This window comes from Akebia trifoliata, chromosome 8, assembly GCF_017979445.1.
Source record: "Akebia trifoliata isolate Shusen 1 chromosome 8, ASM1797944v1, whole genome shotgun sequence".
Lineage (NCBI taxonomy): Eukaryota > Viridiplantae > Streptophyta > Magnoliopsida > Ranunculales > Lardizabalaceae > Akebia > Akebia trifoliata.
Window position 1 is genome coordinate 23,819,349 of NC_141382.1, and position 19,293 is coordinate 23,838,641.

The following is a 19,293-nucleotide window of genomic DNA, read 5'->3' on the forward strand; positions in this document are numbered from 1 at the left end:
AATTTGATTGGTAGGATACTGTCCCAAAATTCAGGGTGCATTTAGAAAGAAATCCTTACTGCAGTGTTTATTAAGTAATTTAAAATAAAATAAAAAAATCCTACCCAGTTAAAGGGTATTTATTTCATTTCGCCACACAGTGGCAAGGTATGTAATTTCATCCAATACCTGAAGAAGTGGGACCCTTAAAAAAAATAAAAAATAAATATAACCGTTAAGGGACAGCTAGGAAAGGCTCGGTTGCCAACTACACCTGTTCAAATATAAGAAGGAAAAACTAGCCGTTAGATTCCGCTCAATTACGAAGAGCCTCTGAACCAATCCACCTGACTTTGTCTCCAATTTCACCTCCCCAAAAACAAGATTCGTTCTCTCTCTCTCTTTCTCTTTCTACAAAACCCACCTCTCCACTTAGATTCGTCTCCTCTTTTATTAGAAGCAGAGAATTTATCCACCAAAACGAACAAGTGAACAGATTTAGATTTAGAAGAAAAAAAAAATATCCATTTCTCAACAAATCCTTACATTTCTCCATTTCTGCAACTTTATTGCCGGTCATGGAGAATCAAAATCAGTTTTTGAATCGATTTTACAGATACCCATTTCAGCTTTTGCAATTTTTGATGAAAAGAAGGACTAATCGGTTCCGGATTTCCAACAAAAAGAAGGAAAAATGGAAGAATATTTTCTTCCATAACCATTTATTCTTCTTTCTTATTCAAATAATGGTTTTAAACTCTCAACCCGTTTCAAGCGAACAATGGGATGGAGTTATCGTCACTCAATCGGACTACCAAGCTCTTCAAGCCTTCAAACATGAATTAATCGATCCTAAAAGGGTCTTACGAAGCTGGAACGACAGTGGTTACGGAGCTTGTTCAGGCGGTTGGATAGGAATTAAATGCGTTAAAGGTCAGGTTATCTCAATCCAGCTCCCTTGGAAAGGATTGGGTGGTCAAATAACTGAAAAAATTGGTCAACTCCAAGCGCTTCGGAAGCTCAGCCTCCATGACAATACTATTGGGGGAATGGTTCCTTTTTCTCTAGGGTTTATCCCAAGTCTGAAAGGGGTTCATCTTTTTAACAATCGGCTTTCGGGTTCAATTCCTCCTTCAATTGGTTCTTGTCCTCTGCTTCAAACTCTTGATCTCAGTAACAATTCACTCACCGGAGAAATCCCTGCTAGTCTCGCAAATTCTACTAAGCTTTACATACTTAACCTTAGCTTTAACGCCTTATCTGGTTTGGTTCCAATCAGTCTCACTCACTCAACTTCTCTCACCTTCTTAGCTCTCCAATACAACAACCTCTCTGGTCCCATTCCTGATACTTGGGGTGGTGCAACAAAGGAGAAGAATTTGTATCAGCTTCAGTCTTTGAACATTGACCATAACTTCATCTCAGGAAGCATTCCTGATTCTCTTAGTAAACTGAGTAAGCTTGAAGAAATTTCTTTGAGTCATAATCAGATCAATGGAACCATATCCAGAGAAATCGGGAGGCTATCGAAGCTTTTGGTTCTCGATCTGAGGAGAAATCAATTAAAAGGCCCTATTCCAGAAACACTTGGGAATATCTCAAGCCTCAAACAACTTGATTTATCCCAAAATGGTCTCACCGGCAATATTCCTACTTCACTCACTGATCTACAAGATCTCATTCTCTTGAATATATCTTACAACAATCTCTCTGGTCCTGTTCCATATATTCTCTCTAATAAATTCAATTCCAGCTCTTTTGAGGGGAATCTTCAGCTATGTGGGTACAGTTTTTCAACCCCATGTCCTCAAAATCCCTCATCCCCACCAACACCCGAAACTTTGAGCCCTCATCACCACAAACTGAGCACCAAAGACATAATTCTTATAGCTGCAGGAACCCTCCTTGCAGTTTTACTTATACTATGTTGCATTTTTCTTTGCTGTTTGATGAGGAAAAAAGCGAAGAATGGTACTCACACTGCTGCGGGGAGGACAGCAGAAGAAAGAGGAGGTGAAAAGGGGGTAGCTGCGATAGGGACTGAAGTGGAATCGGGCAATGAGGCTGGTGGGAAGCTAGTCCATTTCGATGGACCATCATTGTTTACAGCCGATGATCTGTTGTGTGCAACTGCAGAGATAATGGGAAAGAGTACATATGGAACTACTTATAAGGCGACATTGGAAGGTGGAAGTGAAATTGCAGTGAAAAGGTTGAGGGAGAAGATTGCAAAGAGTCCGAAGGAGTTTGAAATCGAGGTTAATGTTCTTGGAAAGATTCAACATCCGAATCTATTGGCTCTTAGAGCTTACTACTTGGGCCCTAAAGGAGAGAAGCTTCTTGTCTTTGATTTCATGCCCAAAGGGAGCCTAGCAGCTTTCCTCCATGGTAAAATTCAACCCAAACTCTTTCTCCCATTTTGAATATGATTTTTGTGGGTATTGTTCATTCATTCCATTGTTTAAAGTTTTTGTACTATGTTTCGAATTCGGCATAGACAGGAGCAAAGCATTGACCCCTAAAATATTCAACATTATGGATTATTTAAAAATGTTTTAGAATGTGTTAGATGAGGGAATCTTGATATTTTTCTCCTGACCCCAAGACATTGCCTCCAGATGAGATTTTAAATCTTGATTCATACTGCATTTCCTATAACTATAATCATGTTTATTAAATGCAGCCCGTGGACCTGATACCCCAATCGATTGGCCAACAAGAATGAACATAGCCATGGGTGCTTCGCGTGGTCTATGCCATCTTCACACCCAAGAAAAAATGGTACATGGGAACCTGACTGCCGGAAACATCTTACTCGATGAGCACACCAATGCCAAAATAGCGGACTATGGTCTCTCACGGCTTATGACCACAGCAGCCAATTCCAACATCATTGCAACTGCTGGTGCTCTTGGTTATCGTGCTCCTGAACTCTCAAAGCTCAAGAAGGCAAGCACAAAGACTGATGTATACAGCCTTGGAGTGATCATGCTAGAGCTCCTAACGGGGAAATCTCCTGGTGAGGCAATGAATGGAGTTGATTTGCCACAATGGGTGGCCTCAATAGTGAAGGAGGAATGGACCAATGAAGTCTTCGACTTGGAGTTGATGAGGGACGCGTCAACGATAGGTGATGAGTTGCTTAACACATTGAAATTAGCACTACATTGTGTTGATCCGTCACCAGGAGCACGGCCAGAAGTTAAGCAAGTTCTCCAGCAACTGGGGGAAATTAAACCGGAACTGGTTGCCAGCTCTGGTGATGATGATGGTGCTGCTACTGCCAGTGAAGGTACTGCCGGTGGTGAACCTTCCACAAGTTATCAAAAGTAGAAGAGGGCTCTCTCTCTCTCTCTCTCTCCTCTCTCTCTCTCTCTATTATCACTTTCTTGGTGTGTGCTGAGTTGAGTGAGTAGAGGAGGAAATGAGTTTGAAATTCTTTTATTCATGAATTTTGATCATGTTAACAGGGTTCGTCTCTTATTTTGCTCAGATGGTAATTTGATGCTTTCTGTAGAAATATAATGATCTATCTGATCGTTGTTTGCATATTTTTTACTCATTTACTTTTCCACCAGAGAAAAACGATTTCACAGGGAACATAAGACTCTTTTTCTTTAAATGAGTGTTCAGAACTCTTAAAACACATGATTAAACCTCAGGCACAATCGACCCCTCCCACATGCATATACCAAGGTAATTTCTGGGATAATTCCTTGATGGGCCATAAATTTTCCATTTTTGTGTGAAAATATTTTATTTTTCAAACCTTCCCCAAATACATATATAAGAACATCTCTTTTTTCTAAAATACAATTTGAACAGGTAAACATTTTCTAGGAAATTTTATTTGCAAGCACACACTGATATATGCCTGGAAAGATATGAGGGCTTAATGTAGAATTAATTAAATTCACTAAATAATATATATATATATATATATATATATGGTTCATGGTCATCATTCATTCAATATCTATAACCCAACATCTATTACACGATGTGATGTGATGTAGAGAGCGTGAGAACTCAAAATGCTGTACAGAAATCCCTTTCTATGTCTCTGATGCACATCAAAAAACTTGTAAACATGTTTTGTGGACATGAAGAGTGCAAACTACAAAGCAGTTTCTAATGCAGTTTTGCACCCCCCCCCCCCCCCCCCGAGTGTCCAAAATGTGATGTGCATCCATAAAAATTAAAGACCAAGATCAGTGAATATTTAACTTTACAGTGGAGAGAGAAAGAGAGAGTTGAAGTTATGGTGTAAGACAGATTTAAAAATCGCAGTAGAACTGAAATATTCTACCAAGTGCTATTTTTCTAGTTATTTTCTACGAGTGTAAATAAAACACAATATCAAAAGAAAAGAAAAATCTCGCAACCCAAATTTACAAATGATGCACTTCAACTACTATCTTTTGAGTACCCTCTAGTCTCTTCCGCAACCTTCACCCAAACATTTGCTATCTTTTCTGCGTAGCCCACCTGTAAACAATGCACAATATACTACTTAATTTTACTCGACTGTGAAAAAAGCAAATAACTTGGATATAGAAGAGAATAAAAAATAAAAGGGAATAGCAAAATTGAATCCCCATTTGGTGGTCATTTGGGTCGCTTTTAAGTTAAAATCATGCTGCATAAAAAAAAAATTTATATAGGCCATTTTATGTAGGTTATGAAATCATATCCATGAACTCCAACTCTTCGTCATCATCTATGCTATCCCAAGTATGGGGCTCGATAATGTGAATCCAATCTTTTTAGTAATGGTGTATGGCTTCATTTTTTATTTTATTTTTTGGGATAGGTCCTTTTCTTGATATCTACATCATTTTTGGCCTTCCTCATCTTTTTAGAGCCTCCGACTTGAACCAAAGCATTCCCCATGGTGGTTCTCATTATCTTTCCTTTATTTTATCTTAATTTATAAATTTCCTCAAGATGCATAAATTTTTGATTGCCTATTGTCTTTCCTAGTCTTACCATTCATCTATCTCAACATCCAATCCACAACTCTTGTATGTTCATTCTATTAAAAAGTTTTTTCTCTTGAAGATGCCATCTTGTTGAGATGGTAAAGTCTGTGTGGTACTTTTCCACAAACCAGGGTTCAAAGGCTTCATCTATATTCCTAATAAAAAAAAATGAATGTGTTTCTTGATTGCCCAATATTCATCTCCATAACACATGGCTTGAGTTATTATTGTCATATAAGCTTTTTTTTTTTCTTTAGTTTGACCAATTCACTTCAGGATAAGGATATGTTTACTACATATATTTATCCTCACCACTGGATGCCTCTCAGAAATATTCCACAAAATGAATATGTAAACTACAATTACAGAGATGGTGATGCATAAAGGACGATATAACATTCCCTCACCAACACCATTTATCTTACCAAACTTAAACTTCTTAAACCATATCCTACCTCAAAACCAAGCCCATCATTAATCAAATCTGGGGAGAAAATCAACCACAACCTCTAAATAGGCAAACTGTTAGAAATTCAACAATACAAATTGAAAAACTCGTCCATTTTCCAACATCTAAGCTTTGGCTGTCCATGCTTGGAAGTTGGCAAGTTTTCCAAAATCCTCCAACACCGACATCCATAACATGCAAAGTTTTAAGAACCAAACTAATGATTGGACCAAAAACTTCCTAAATTGGTCAGACCACCATTGGATCCTTGTTCAGTATGGTCAGCGGACCGGTTTTGCACTTATTAAATAATTTTAAAAATGAGTGATTACTTCACTTGCCCAAATCAAACCTTCAATTGTATAATATTTTTTGTTGTTTGTTTTGTTTCATCCCTAAGGTATCAATAGAATTTCCATAATCTACAGCATGCTTTCAAGAAGGTTGTCTAGTTAGATACCATGTTGAGATTAAGGTTGCTTTTTATCCGTACTTACATAAAAAGATAATACTAAATCCACACAATTAAGGTTTGATTATTAAATAATCTTCTCATTCTATAATCATCTTGTCTTTCCCAACAACCCTATCATGGGTAGAAGACTTTTTCAATTTTTTGTATTTTATAATAGCTCACAAAAATTGAGAGTTCATTAGGTTAGATGGTTGAAGCAGCCATTCTGTAAAACTGATGGTTCTTTCAAATGATTCTGTTTTATTCAAACTGAATTGACTTTTCCATGGACTGCCAGTTCAGTTCAGTCTTTAAAACACTGGTAGTATGTTACAATGAGGTTCATAGAACTTACATACAACACCTTGCATGGCATGCCATCATCAAGAATTAGATTAGGAAAGCCATTGAAGTCCTTAAGAATATGAAAGGATATATACCAAAATATAAAAATATGAAAAGGATACAAATTTGTAAGGTATGACACCCAAATCCTTCATTCTAATTGAGGTCAGCTGAACAAATATTACTAAATTCTGTTCCATGTCTTTTGTTATAGCACACAATGCATATCCGCTCTCACTACCTCAATCCACATTCTTTTTAATCTTCCTCTCACTCTTTTAAAACCTTAGACCTGCATGTTGCTTCTAGTTAGGGCTGTAATCATCTTTTATTGTATATGAGTGCATAACCAAATCATCCCAATCTGCATAGGCTTAGTCTTATTGCAAAAGGGGCTAACACACTTTCACTAAGGCATTGATTTCTAATTTTATATTTTGTGTCTTTCCACTAATCCATCTCAGTATAGCAGATCCATCTCTGCTATGCACATCTATTAATATGTTACTTCTTGATCTCCCAACATTCACTTCCAAAAAGTATATGCAGCCTTACTTCCATCGTATAAATTCTCCTTCTATTTTTGCTTGGGATGCATCGATTATATAGCATACCTCCACTTTAGCCATCTAGATTTAGTTTTATCTGTAACACCTTCCTCAAACTCTCCATCCATAAATATAATAGAACTAAGGTAAAGAAAAATGGTCACTTAGGGGTATTTTCTGACTTCCAATTTTTACAACCATTCCTCCTTATGGATGTTACTACTAAAGTTGCACTCAGCATATTTTGTTTTGATTCTACTTATTGTAAAGCGTTTGGACACCAAACCAGCTCTCATCAACCAACACCATGTCACCTGTAAGTAACAGTCATCCATCAAGTGCATTGCTCTTGAATAGATAACTAGAGTAAACAAATACAAACTCAAACCCAATCCCAGATGCAGAATCAATTGTAGTTAGGAACAATTTGTTTACTCACCATTTGTTCTCACACTGTGCATCTCACAACTCATACATGTTTTCATTATATTAATATATAAATTTGGGATTCCTTTTTTTTTTTTTTTTTTGATAAATAAATTTGGGATTCCTTTCTTTCCCAATACCCAGTAAATTAAATGTTTTTGGTACATCAATTTTTTTCTAAGTCAATAGAAACACATGGAGATTCTTCCTCTTAATTCTGAACTTCTCTATCACTAGTCTAAATAAAAAGAGAGTCTCAATAACAAATTTACCTATCACATAAAACCAAATTGATTACCAGGTATCTTCGTTTTCTTGTCTTAATTATTATTCCACTATCTATTTCATAATGTGGCAAACATAGCTATGTGCTTCTCATTAATCCTTATACACAGGTACTGCAATACTTTTTCAATCCATCAAGCATCTATTTTGTCATTAAAATATTCTTGAATTTCTCTATCACTTGTCTAAATAAAAAGATAATTTCAATAGCCAATTTACCTAAGACATAAAACCAAATTGATTACCTGGTATCTTTGTTTTTTTGTCTTAGTATTATTCCACTATCTATTTCATAATGTGGCAAACATAGCTCTGTACTTCTCATTTATCCTTATACATAGGTACTACAATATTTTTTCCATCCATCAAGTATCTATTTTGTCTTTAAAATATTATTGAACTTAGTTAGCTAGGACAATTCAATATTTCTTATACATTGTCAAGGTATTAAATTTCAGTTTCGGTCAGCCTGGAAATGGAAATATTTCGGCATGTGTTGAAATATTTACAATTTCATGAAAATGATGGAAATATTGTGGAAATGAAGAAAATGTGATACAAATTCTTATTTAACTTCATAAGAAGATAGATCATGCATAAAAACACAATAATAATTCATCAAATACAATATGGAAATAAAGATTGTAACGTTGGTGGATGGTGTACAGAAGTCTAACAAGAAAATAATTAGAAAGTGACATATAAACAAAGATATTTGAGGATGCCACCATCAATATGAGAATAAGGAGAACATAAAAGGTAACACAATAACCTTTATTTCCACATAGATAGAATACAATATACATGAAAGATAAAAGACAACATCGTACTTGGACATTTCATAACCACATAGATCTTCGGCTCCCCTCACTTTTATCCTAATTAGGGCGTTGATAGAATCAATCCTCTAAATCATTATAGTATTGGACTCATTACATAATGTTATGCTACCAATTCTTATAATCTCCAACATATTGCTTATACTGCTCATGATGGATACACACTCCCATTGATGAATAATTTGGGTACTCAAGATAACTTGGTGGTTGTGGTACAATTGGCAAAGGAACCTGCCAACGTGTAGTGTAGAAAATAGAAGGTCCATCAAGGGCAACCCTGTAATGTCCCAAAAATATATATATATATATATCGGCACCCAACCATTTACCCAACATGTTTTGTCCTAGATGGGTAGAAGTTTTGGAATAGGCTGATTTTTGGTGAGGATGATCTCTATGGTAAGAAGATCATCCTCACCAAAAATCAGCCCATTCCAAAATTTCTAACCCCATCACAAATGGTTTACAAAAAATGGACGGTCCACGATTTTTCAATTTGTAAACATGGGGTTAGAAGATTTGGAATGGGCTGATTTTTGGTGAGGATGATCTTCTAGCCGTAGAGATCATCCTCACCAAAAATCAGCCCATTCCAAAACTTCTAACCCATGTAGGACAAAACATGTTGGGCAAATTGTTGGGTAAATGGTTGGGTGCTGAACATTTCCCATATATATATATATTGACCAAGTCAACCATTGTTGACTTAAGTCAAGTCAAGTTTGATCAAACAATTTTGACTCAGTCAAATTAACCAAAGTCCAACTTTCTAGGAAATTCTAAAAAAATTAGAATTTCTTTTAGCAATATCTAGATATTATGTGATAATATCTAAATATTGTATTAGCTGATTTTTTTTTTTATTGTTTCACTTTCTACACAAAGAAGAAAGAGAAAAGTAAGAAAGAAAAGGAAGAGAAAAGATAGAAGGAAAATAAAGGAAAGGAAAAGAAAGAGAAATAAGGAGGTAGGCCCTTTCAATTGTTTTGATAGCCTCAGGAATATTTTAAGAAAAGAATTTCTAAATTTTATAGTCTAAAACACAATTTGTTTTATATTTCTGATTTAGTTGTTTTAAAAACAAAAATTGGCGTGTAATTATTCTCAACAGCATGCACACATTATAGATATTTATATAGATATTTATATTACTATCCTTATGAATTTAAAGCATATTAATAATTGCTATTTTGCTTAAAAAGAATTTATTACATGCTTGTAGTTACTTTATACGTGTTTTATACATATTTATACATGTTAAAAATAAAATACAGCAACTATGAAAGTTGTTGTTTTTGTATAATATTTACATTATGTATAATAGGTTGAATGCTCAAAACATTTATTACTTTATATATATTTTATACATATTTTGTACTTATCAAAAAAGAAAATACAGCAACTATATAAATTGTTATTTTTATACACAATTCATATATTTTATTCATATTTTATAGACATGCATGATTTTGAATAAGTTAAATTAGTGGACAATTTACTTTAATCGTTTTGGTGATGGATTTCCAAAAAATATTTATAATTTAAAAGTTAAGTAAGAAAAGTAATTTATTAAAACAAAATATGAGAATGAGTTCTCAATTGATTATTGTGTTTTTAAAATACCCAGTTGGTGAGATACTTTGGCGTATGCCGTATAAGACACGAAAGAGAGAAAAGATGAGGTGATGCTTCAGTCATAGACTGTGCAAGACACGAACGAGAGAAATGCTTCGACTAATGGTCATGTAAGATACGAAAGAAATAAAAAGAAAAGAGAGATGAGACTGTACATTTAAGAGTGGATTGGGTATTTAAAACACATGTATGTTTTACTTTCAATACGTTTTGAAAAAAAAATAAATACTTATATGTAGTATTTTAGTGATTTATTAAAGAAATTGTGAAAACTTATAAAGAATAACGTGTTGTGACATTTTCGGAACGATGTGTTATTCTAAGATACCAATTACTTGTTTAAGTTCTTATGTATTATGGGATGCATAAGAACACAACATTACAACAGGAATCCAAAAATTTATTTTCTATCTTTAATAGAAAACAAGATGTAGATAGTTGTATGATTGATAGAGATTATCGAGGATCATATGCATGCCAGATTGGCATAGATGAAGATAGCTAGTTAATGATCATTAATAATCTAGACTAGTTAAGAAAAAATAACCTACTTGATTTGGCCAATTTCTTAAGGCCCTAGTCAATGGCCAACCTGAGCCGGAAAACAATTACTCAAATTATGACAGAGACTAGCCATAGAATCAGGAACTAACGGTGGGGTTCCACACTGGTGAACTAATGAAATAATCATATTTTGACTGAGATGTTCACATCAATCGTGACCCTCAACTCTCTATTATAGTACTCTATTATTTGATGTTATACTATGAATAATTGTTTCTTCAGATTTTTAATTGTGCTTCAATTTCCTACTAGGTTTTATGACATCGATGTTTACTTATTTTCAATTATGTGTTGAATATCAAATATACATGATTTACAAATTATTAGAATGTTTAAACTGCATATAGGATGCTATTATTTAGAATTGTAAGATTCCTCTATTGGATAACTCCCCAGTTACTCACCCCTACGACATCACAAATTTCAGGCGCACCTGGTTTAGGAGATCATTTCGAAGAGACTCACTGTCATGACTTTATATATGATCAGTCCAAGCTTCCAGGAATGAAGCATGGGTACTACTGATGAATTTTGAAATAGAGTTAAGTTTAAGTCTTTTGCTGTCATTTTCTTATATAGCTACGAACACGTTATTATGTCGTTACTGTTTAATGTATATGTCAAGTGTACTGATGTTTGAGGATACATATATGTTTTGTTGGGCAATGATCAGGTATGACATATAGTTATTTATTTGTCGTTTGCACTTATATATTGACTATCATAATATGGGTTATATATCATGCCTCTGGATTCAACTTGGGAATCATAGGAATTCGGATTGAGTTTTTGGGGCGTGACGGTCCCCCCAACCCCATAGTTGAAGTTGATGGGCATGGCATAATCTGGAGCTCCATACTAAGATGTTTGTGACTGTATGTCTTGGAGTCCGACTTTGAAGCGAGCAGCCCGCTTCAAATTTTGAAGGAACCCCCCTAGTTATCAGACACGTGGCAATTTTGCATTTATTTCACGCCCCTACATTTCCACCAAGATTTCAAACACCTCTTTGGAAATGCCACATGTAATCCAGTGGAGAGGGTTCCTCCAAAATTTTGAAGCGGGCTGCCCGCTTCTAAGTTTTTTCTTGTGTCTTGGTTGCTAAGGTATGTGATGCAATCAGATCCGGAAATTTATACTAATTTGTGTGAAAACTCAAGAGAAGTTGAGAGTTGGAAAAGAAAAATCTCTCTCGAAACTACTTATTCAACTAAAAAACTTATTTACAACAACATTCGATGGCCTATTTATGGGCAAAAAATAAACATAACAGTCTGAGCGAAATGACTACACTACCCTTACATGAACACTTAAAGCAACAAAAGAAAACTAAAGAGAAACTAACTCCGACAAACAACTAATTCCAACTAACTCCAACAACTAAGTAAAACAAAAATAACAAACGGAAACTAACGCACAACACTAAGTGTAGACGACAACAAACTTATGCACTGCATCACCATGTCCGTAGGATGATGTGTAGGAACTTTTCATGATTGTTTACCTCAAAAAAAAATTGATGAACTAAACAAATAGTTAGTTCAAAATCTATCAACTGTATAAAGCCTTCTGATTGTTGTAACCTTAGATAAATAAAAGTGATAATCCAACATGTAATGCCTTGGAGGAAACAAGGGCATGATCATAGCAATCACTTACAAGTTTGTGTTCCTTGAACATTTTAACCATATATGCTCCACAGAAAGTATATCTCACAGAAAGAAATAGGAAAGAAATAATACCTGATTAGCTACAAACCCTTTCAACATGCTCAAGAAGTCGGCGTGTCTTTCTCTGTCTAATCTTTCAAGTTCACTCCTGTTGTTTTCCTGCATTTTTATTATCATCAACTCATATTTCATAGATTTTGGCAAGAGTATTCATATACGAAGGACAGTAATAGATATTGCAAAATTTTCAACATCCATCATTCAGATTTTAGATCTGACTTTAAAAAAGATGACACATCACATTTTCCCACGGAAGCACAGGTATTCACCAACAATTAAATTTTTTTTTTAAACCAATAATTACAAATACAAGAATAAAAGAGCTATTTGTCAACAGGTTTAACGATTCAATGCGGATATATGTGTTTTAATAAAGAAATAAATGTGCATGTAAGCCAGCTACTGCATTGAATGGACAAACCAAAAACTCAGATGGGAAATCCGTTAAATTTCAGAATTAAAGATAGAACTCCAAGATTACAAAATTCTCAGTCCTAATTTTCATCAATGGAAATAGTAGACATGTGGAAAGAGCAACGATAAAAGCATGGAATGGTAACACAACAATGAGCTTTAGATCTGCATGGAAAGTGGCAAGGGTGGTCAACAGCTAAACCAGGAACATTATGATTTATGCATAAGCTTGCAGATCAATTGTCAGGGACACATTGTATTATATTTATGCTGAGATACAAGTTGTAGAGATCTAGGTCCATTTTCCTTTTCTAGAGGTATAACGTATAAGAAAGTTGGGTCTTAAAAATATTTTGAACTTCCTAATCATTGACAGGTGTGGGCACCCTATTTTGTACCTGCCTCACCAAACAAGTTGTCACCCCCGAGACCGTGTAGTCTCCACTGATTAACAAGCATAAATACATTTCTTTGATGTTGACCAAACTGCCTTTGTTTGGGTGTACAAAGATTTTATAACAAATTAGAAATGCTAATGAAATATTTACCATCTAGAATACCCATATATATATATATATATATATATATATATATATATATGGGGCACGATCAACAACCAACTAAATGGCCAATGTGTTTTGTCCAATATGGGTTAGAAGTTTTAGAATGAGCTGATTTCTGGTGAGGATGATCTCTATGGTGAGATCATCCTCATAAAAAATCAGCCCATTATGAAACATCTAACTCCCCTGTTTACAAGTTGAAGAATCATGGACCGTCCATTTTTTTGTAAACCACTTTTGATGGGATTAGAAGTTTCAGAATGGGCTGATTTTTGGTGAGGATGATCTCCTCAATGTAGAGATCATCCTCACCAAAAATCAACCCATTCCAAAACTTCAAACCCATATAGGACAAAACACGTTGGCCATTTAGTTGGTTGTTGATCCTGGCCCTAAAAATATCAACCAATATGTAGATATAGGAGGCACTTATGGTCAAAATTAACAGCCCCTTAAGAGCAAGAAAACCCTGGATTAAGAAATCTTATTGATATTTAAAAATTGAGATACACATCATTGGGAAGCATATTTTGTAATACCCGAGTTAAAATTAATTAATTAATTAAAAGTATATAAGTTCTATAGTTTTAATTACCAATGTCTTAGGTTTTATTTATAAACCTAATTTATACTAATATATATGCTTATTTTCCAGTATAATGCTTTTTATCATTTGTTTTATTCCTAACTTACAGTTTTATACCATATGCTATATGAATTATATTACTTATATCATTTATTTTGTATAGGATAGATATTACGTTAACATAATATTGTATTAATATTTTAATTATACAGTTTACTCTAGGTTGAATTAGTACTTAATGAGTTTAATTATTTGTACATAAGATATAAAACATTAGGTTATATCTTATAGTATAATTTAATATATGTATGCTTGTATTAATAAGTTATAACTATAGGTTATATTATTATTATTATTAACCAACAATTATTGCCATGTATGATGAATACACGTGCGTAAAACATATGTGGATATGAAATACCCAAGAGGTTGTCCACATGAAAAAAGTTTATTTTTATGGGACCTTATGCCCTCAAATTGCGACTTCAGGGGACAAAACTTGAAAAGGAGATTGGATAGCCTCGTAGAACGATTTGATTGAAAACTCTCCATCCTTAGATATATTCCATTTTCTTTGATGATAGGGAAGCGGAAATTCTGATCAGACGGGGTTGTTCTTTCAGGAAAATAACCCAGCCTCCTAGTCAGTTAGTTAGATGGATTCCGCTAGATGAGGGGTTCATAAAAATTAACACTGATGGATTGTTGTGTAACTTGGGGAGTGGCCTTGGTTTCATTGGAAGAGATCACCATGGAAACTTTAAATTTGCTGGGTTTGGTAAATCTGAATCTAAAGAGGTTCCTACTATTGAGTTGCAAGCAATCCTAGAAGGCCTTAAGTGCTCTATTCAGAAGGGATTCACGAAGGTAATTTTAAACTCTGACTCCTCTTATGCTGTCAATGGCTTACTAAAGAAGGTGAAGCCGTCTTGGAAGCACTTAGAGCTGGTGAGATCTATTGAAGAAGTCACCAGGAGATTCACAACATTGAGTTTTGAGTTTTCATGGTGGGAAACAAATAAGCCAGACTGGTTAGCAAGAAAGGGAGTTTCTAATTCTTTTTCTGTTTTAGATAGTCAAGACAATGTTCCTCCTGATTTATTGTTTACTTTGTTAGAGGACCTGAGTCTGACTTGTATCTTTCCTCAGCTTTAGCCTCTTTTATCAATTTATCAGGGTGGGGCCCTCTCTAGCCCCTGCCTACCCATAAAAATAAAATAAAAACAGGTGTTGGAGGTGTACACACAGCATAAGTGACTGGAACTTTTTTCCACTTAAGACACAAAGCATATGAAAGATAAATACTATATTACAGCCCCCATTGTAATGATAACATTGGGTTTCTATCCCTTGGTTAAATGGTTATGAAAGTGTTATGAAAGTGACACTAAAAGGGGTTATCCTCTAGGCTCAAGCCTATCTAGGAGATATCGAGGGTTGCACAGTAAGTTAGAATGTTATTTCTGACCTTTTCTCCAAACGAATATCCACACTTGCAGCAATATGTGAACTTTCCTATACAAAATAGCAATGTCTACCATGCTTAAAATATTGTATTGATTGAAAGCTTTGGTTAACGAAAAAACCAACAGTATCGACCGATACATTCCTGAAACATTCAATGCTTCAGGGTCAATGTTTCATATCGGTCTTGGCCAACACCTATCAACCAATACATTCCGATATTTTTAACCATGATGTTGACTATTGTGATTCAGTAGTATTGTGACATTTTTCGGGTGTGAGGCATAGAGGAATGATGTGTGAAACCAGTAATAAAATTCATCATATTTTGGAATTCAGAAAATCTTTAAAAGAAACTCAAAAACTTTAGTAATTGCAACAACAACCACCAAAAAACAAAACAATTATTCAACACTAAAGAAAGCAGGCAGGTCCTCAGGACAAGGCTTGTTACTTATGAACATAGTGCAAATCATATACAAAATAAAATCACTTTCAGGTGCCTTCAAAGAAAATAAGAAAGGAAGATGTTACCTTGATCCGTCCATATTCACTTACTGCACACATTTTGGCATTCTCAGTAACTCTTATAGTTTCTTTCAACTCCTCTATTTTGCGAATCCTAGTTTTGTCACCACCAAATATTTTGGAAGATGCAGCTTCAAGTTTTTCAACCCTTGAATGCAGGGATGACAGGTCGGATAGAAGAGTTTGTACCGTCAATAGTGCATTTGAGCGATCCGAGAATGCATTGTGAACAGCTAACGTCAATCCAAGATATTCGTGGAGTGTATCCTGCAATAGGTTCAACAACAGAGCTAAGTAAAACACTGTAAGAGTCTTCGCTCAGAAATGTAAGGTAATTGGACAGATATACCAAAATTATTAGTTCTATAGACTATTTAAGCAAGTCCAAAAAATTAACAAATCACTACGATCAAGGCTAAGATGAGTGAGTCTAAATGGACTCCAAAGCACTATTTAAAAAAACCATTTTCTTAAAAATGAGAGATTCTATTGCCATACCAATTTTTACTAACACCACCCCAATACATATGTAAATCACTAATTCCTTAGCACACATCTTGGGGTGGTGTTAGCCAAAGTTGGTGTGGCAATAGAAGCTCTCTAAAAAATTTGTGAGTACTCGAAAGATCTACTGAGATGAATTTGGTAATCAATTCATGGATTTTAGACTCAACATTAAAGATGTAAATGTTTATAACTCAACTACATTGAATGTTCAAACTTCAATCCAAAGAAAAAGTCAACTAATTACCAAATGCTTTACTGTCTGGACATTTGATTCCCGATAGAATCTGCTTGCCTTGACAGCAGCTGTAGCCACATGTTTCACATCAGCAGCTCGAATTCTCTGAGAATTATACATGGCCTCTTCCGTCTCAAATTTTGTTAATTTGATGAATGCTAACCCCAATTCTCCCATTGTTTCTCCAATATCTTGCTGAGCTTTGACAAGCGATTCAGCCTACACCATTAAAGAATAAGTAAGAATTCCCTCAAAATTGATACTAAATATTAAACAATTTAAGCATATAAAGAGAATTAAAAAATAAAAATAAAAATAAAAACTGAACTACTTGTTGAGAGGAATTGCTGAGTTGCTGCTCGAGATCTTGCAGCTTTTCTTTCTTCTCTAGAAACTGAGTATCTTCTTCAACCAATGGAGGTTTCGAGCCGCCCCAATCATTCGCAACCGACTGCTTCAATTCCTTAAAGATTCTCAGTAAATCTCTCCCACCTTTCGCCGGTTGCACGACCTCATGTGGAGCAACCACACTCACGGCTTCCCCAAACAACTGTCTTGGAAGCTTCACAGCCCCATCAAGCATCCTAGAAGCCACATCTGTGGTCGTCAACAATGGAAGCTTCCCCTGAACTTGTAAAAACAGCCTCAATTCATCACTCTTCTTGATAACCGGATGCACTGCCAATCTACACAAATACTTCTCCAACGCTACTCGTCTCTGCTCCACAAATTCCTGCTTTTGCATCACCTGACTCTCCACCACATTCTTATCTGGCCTCGGTGGGATAAAAAACCCTCGATAAGACTCTGACAACCGATCCGCCAGGGTCACCACATCTCTGAATCGTCTCCTCACATTGAATTCCGATCCACCAAACTCTTGTATGTTTGTCCTCGTTGTGATCTGATACGTAAAATAAGTGTTCCCACCTGGAACTAATGAATTCGAGGTTTCCTGCTCTTTCTGAGGATTCGACACCGAAATCTTCAAATACTCAGAATTCGAAGAACCCGATCTTGATAGACTCCCCGAATTATCTGAATCATTAATAGGGCTTTCGATACCATTTGAATCTCCATTCTCACTACCGAATGGGCTGAAGATCACATCCGTGTAAGAAGGGGGTTCTAGGTAAGAATTATCAGATAAATTAGGGTTTCGATGATCTTTATACGACGGAGGAGGAATTGAAAGAAAGGGATCGATCTTCAGCGTTAAAGGGTGGTGATCATTAGAGAGAGAAGACATGGCACTTCGATAATCAGCGAAAGATTTGCCAATCGAGGGTTCTTCGAGAACGAGACTCTTCATCTCTCCTCGAGATGCGTAAAGATGGGCTTCTTCGAAGCCCTGATTTTCAGAGTCCATCATCTTTATTTCGATTATAAATAATAATTTGAAATGAAACAGAAAAATTATGGAATTAAAAAGATTTGATTTTGAGATTATTGGAGAGAGAGATTCGAACCCCTAGAGTTGCAGAGATGTTCAATCTCTTCTGGTGCTTGTTGTTGTGAAGGATGCTATCTTGCGCCTGGAGGTGAAGGTGCACCGGTGGAAATATTGGGGGGAGGTGAGTCAGAGTAATGGAGCTGCAACTGCACGTGGTTTGGGGCACGAAAAGGTAAGGTGATGGATCGGAACTCGAAGACGAACTTAGACTTGTACTTGACTCGAACCTTTTTATCCAAAAAACTCAGCCTAATTTTATAGCTAAAAAATGAAACTTTTTAAATTAATAATAATAACTACTAAAAAATTTGAATTTCTAAGGATAAAATTTTGTTTAAATTAAATAACAATTTTAAATAAACAATCTCTTTTTAAAAATTTTTATTTAATTTAAACAAATTTTGGAGGCATTTTTGGATAAAAATTTTAATTCCAACTAACTGTACTAGAGTACTCTGCTTATTTTTTTCATTATTAGTGAAATTCACATGCTTTGCACGTGGATTGCAATATTTTCACAAAGACAACCTAAATTTACTTTGAGCGGGCCCTCGACGCAAAATACCCCGAAAATCAAAAAATTGAAATAGGCTCCAAAGCCCAAACCTACAAAAATCCAATGTATTTTTCATTAATAAATGTCCAAGGCTACTCACGTGGCCCATGGACCGAAACACCTCACCACCATCCTACATTCTTAAATTCAACCCAATATAAGTCCAAACCCATCTTTATTCTATACTTTCCAACCCAACCTAAATCCATCACCTAAACCCATTGGATCCCTACCCTAATCCAAATCAACTCAACCCAATACTATTCCACCTAAACCCAATCACTCTTCTTAAACCCAAGTCCATTATCATTACTATTCAACCCCCTATCCAATTACCTACCCAAACCCAACCTAAACTAAACCCATCACATAAAACCCAAAACCATCTTATATTCCTAAACTCAATCCAACCTAAACCCAACCCAACCTAAGCCCATCACCCAAAAGCCCAACTCATAACCTAAGCCCAATTCACTACCCAAACCCCATCTAACCCATCATCCACATCAAACCAATCACTAATTTAACATCAAAAGATGACACATGTCATCATCCCCTTCCACCTCCCTCATCTAATCACCTACCTCCATCACCTTTCTCTAAAAAATCAACCAACCCCATCACTTCCCTCCAAAAATCACCTCAACCCATACTCTACCCTAACCTAACATATCCCCATTCTCTAACACCATCAACCACCCACATCACAACCCATATCTCCCACACCCAAACCCATCATTTTCCCTTAAACA

General features: G+C 35.4%; 2 protein-coding genes across 3 annotated transcripts; one reads left to right on the forward strand and one right to left on the reverse strand.

Moving 5' to 3' along the window:
• The first annotated feature begins 292 nt into the window (after positions 1–292).
• Positions 293–3,587, forward strand: LOC147396402 (putative leucine-rich repeat receptor-like protein kinase IMK3). The gene is made up of 2 exons (XM_086450493.1): positions 293–2,367; positions 2,663–3,587. Exons 1-2 carry the CDS (start codon positions 558–560, stop codon positions 3,310–3,312), a joined length of 2,460 nt encoding a protein of 819 aa, XP_086306619.1. The 5' UTR covers positions 293–557; the 3' UTR covers positions 3,313–3,587.
• Positions 3,588–4,190: 603 nt separating this feature from the next.
• On the reverse strand, positions 4,191–18,219 carry LOC147396403 (sorting nexin 2B-like). 2 transcript variants are annotated; one of them, XM_086450494.1, is made up of 5 exons: positions 16,861–18,219; positions 16,542–16,751; positions 15,797–16,057; positions 12,248–12,334; positions 4,191–4,467 (listed from the first exon to the last, which is right to left on the reverse strand). In XM_086450494.1, exons 1-5 carry the CDS (start codon positions 17,902–17,904, stop codon positions 4,387–4,389), a joined length of 1,683 nt encoding a protein of 560 aa, XP_086306620.1. In that variant the 5' UTR covers positions 17,905–18,219; the 3' UTR covers positions 4,191–4,386. The 2 variants fall into 2 exon arrangements, with proteins under 2 accessions (XP_086306620.1, XP_086306621.1); XM_086450495.1 differs by having other exon boundaries at positions 16,864–18,218.
• Positions 18,220–19,293: the final 1,074 nt, after the last annotated feature.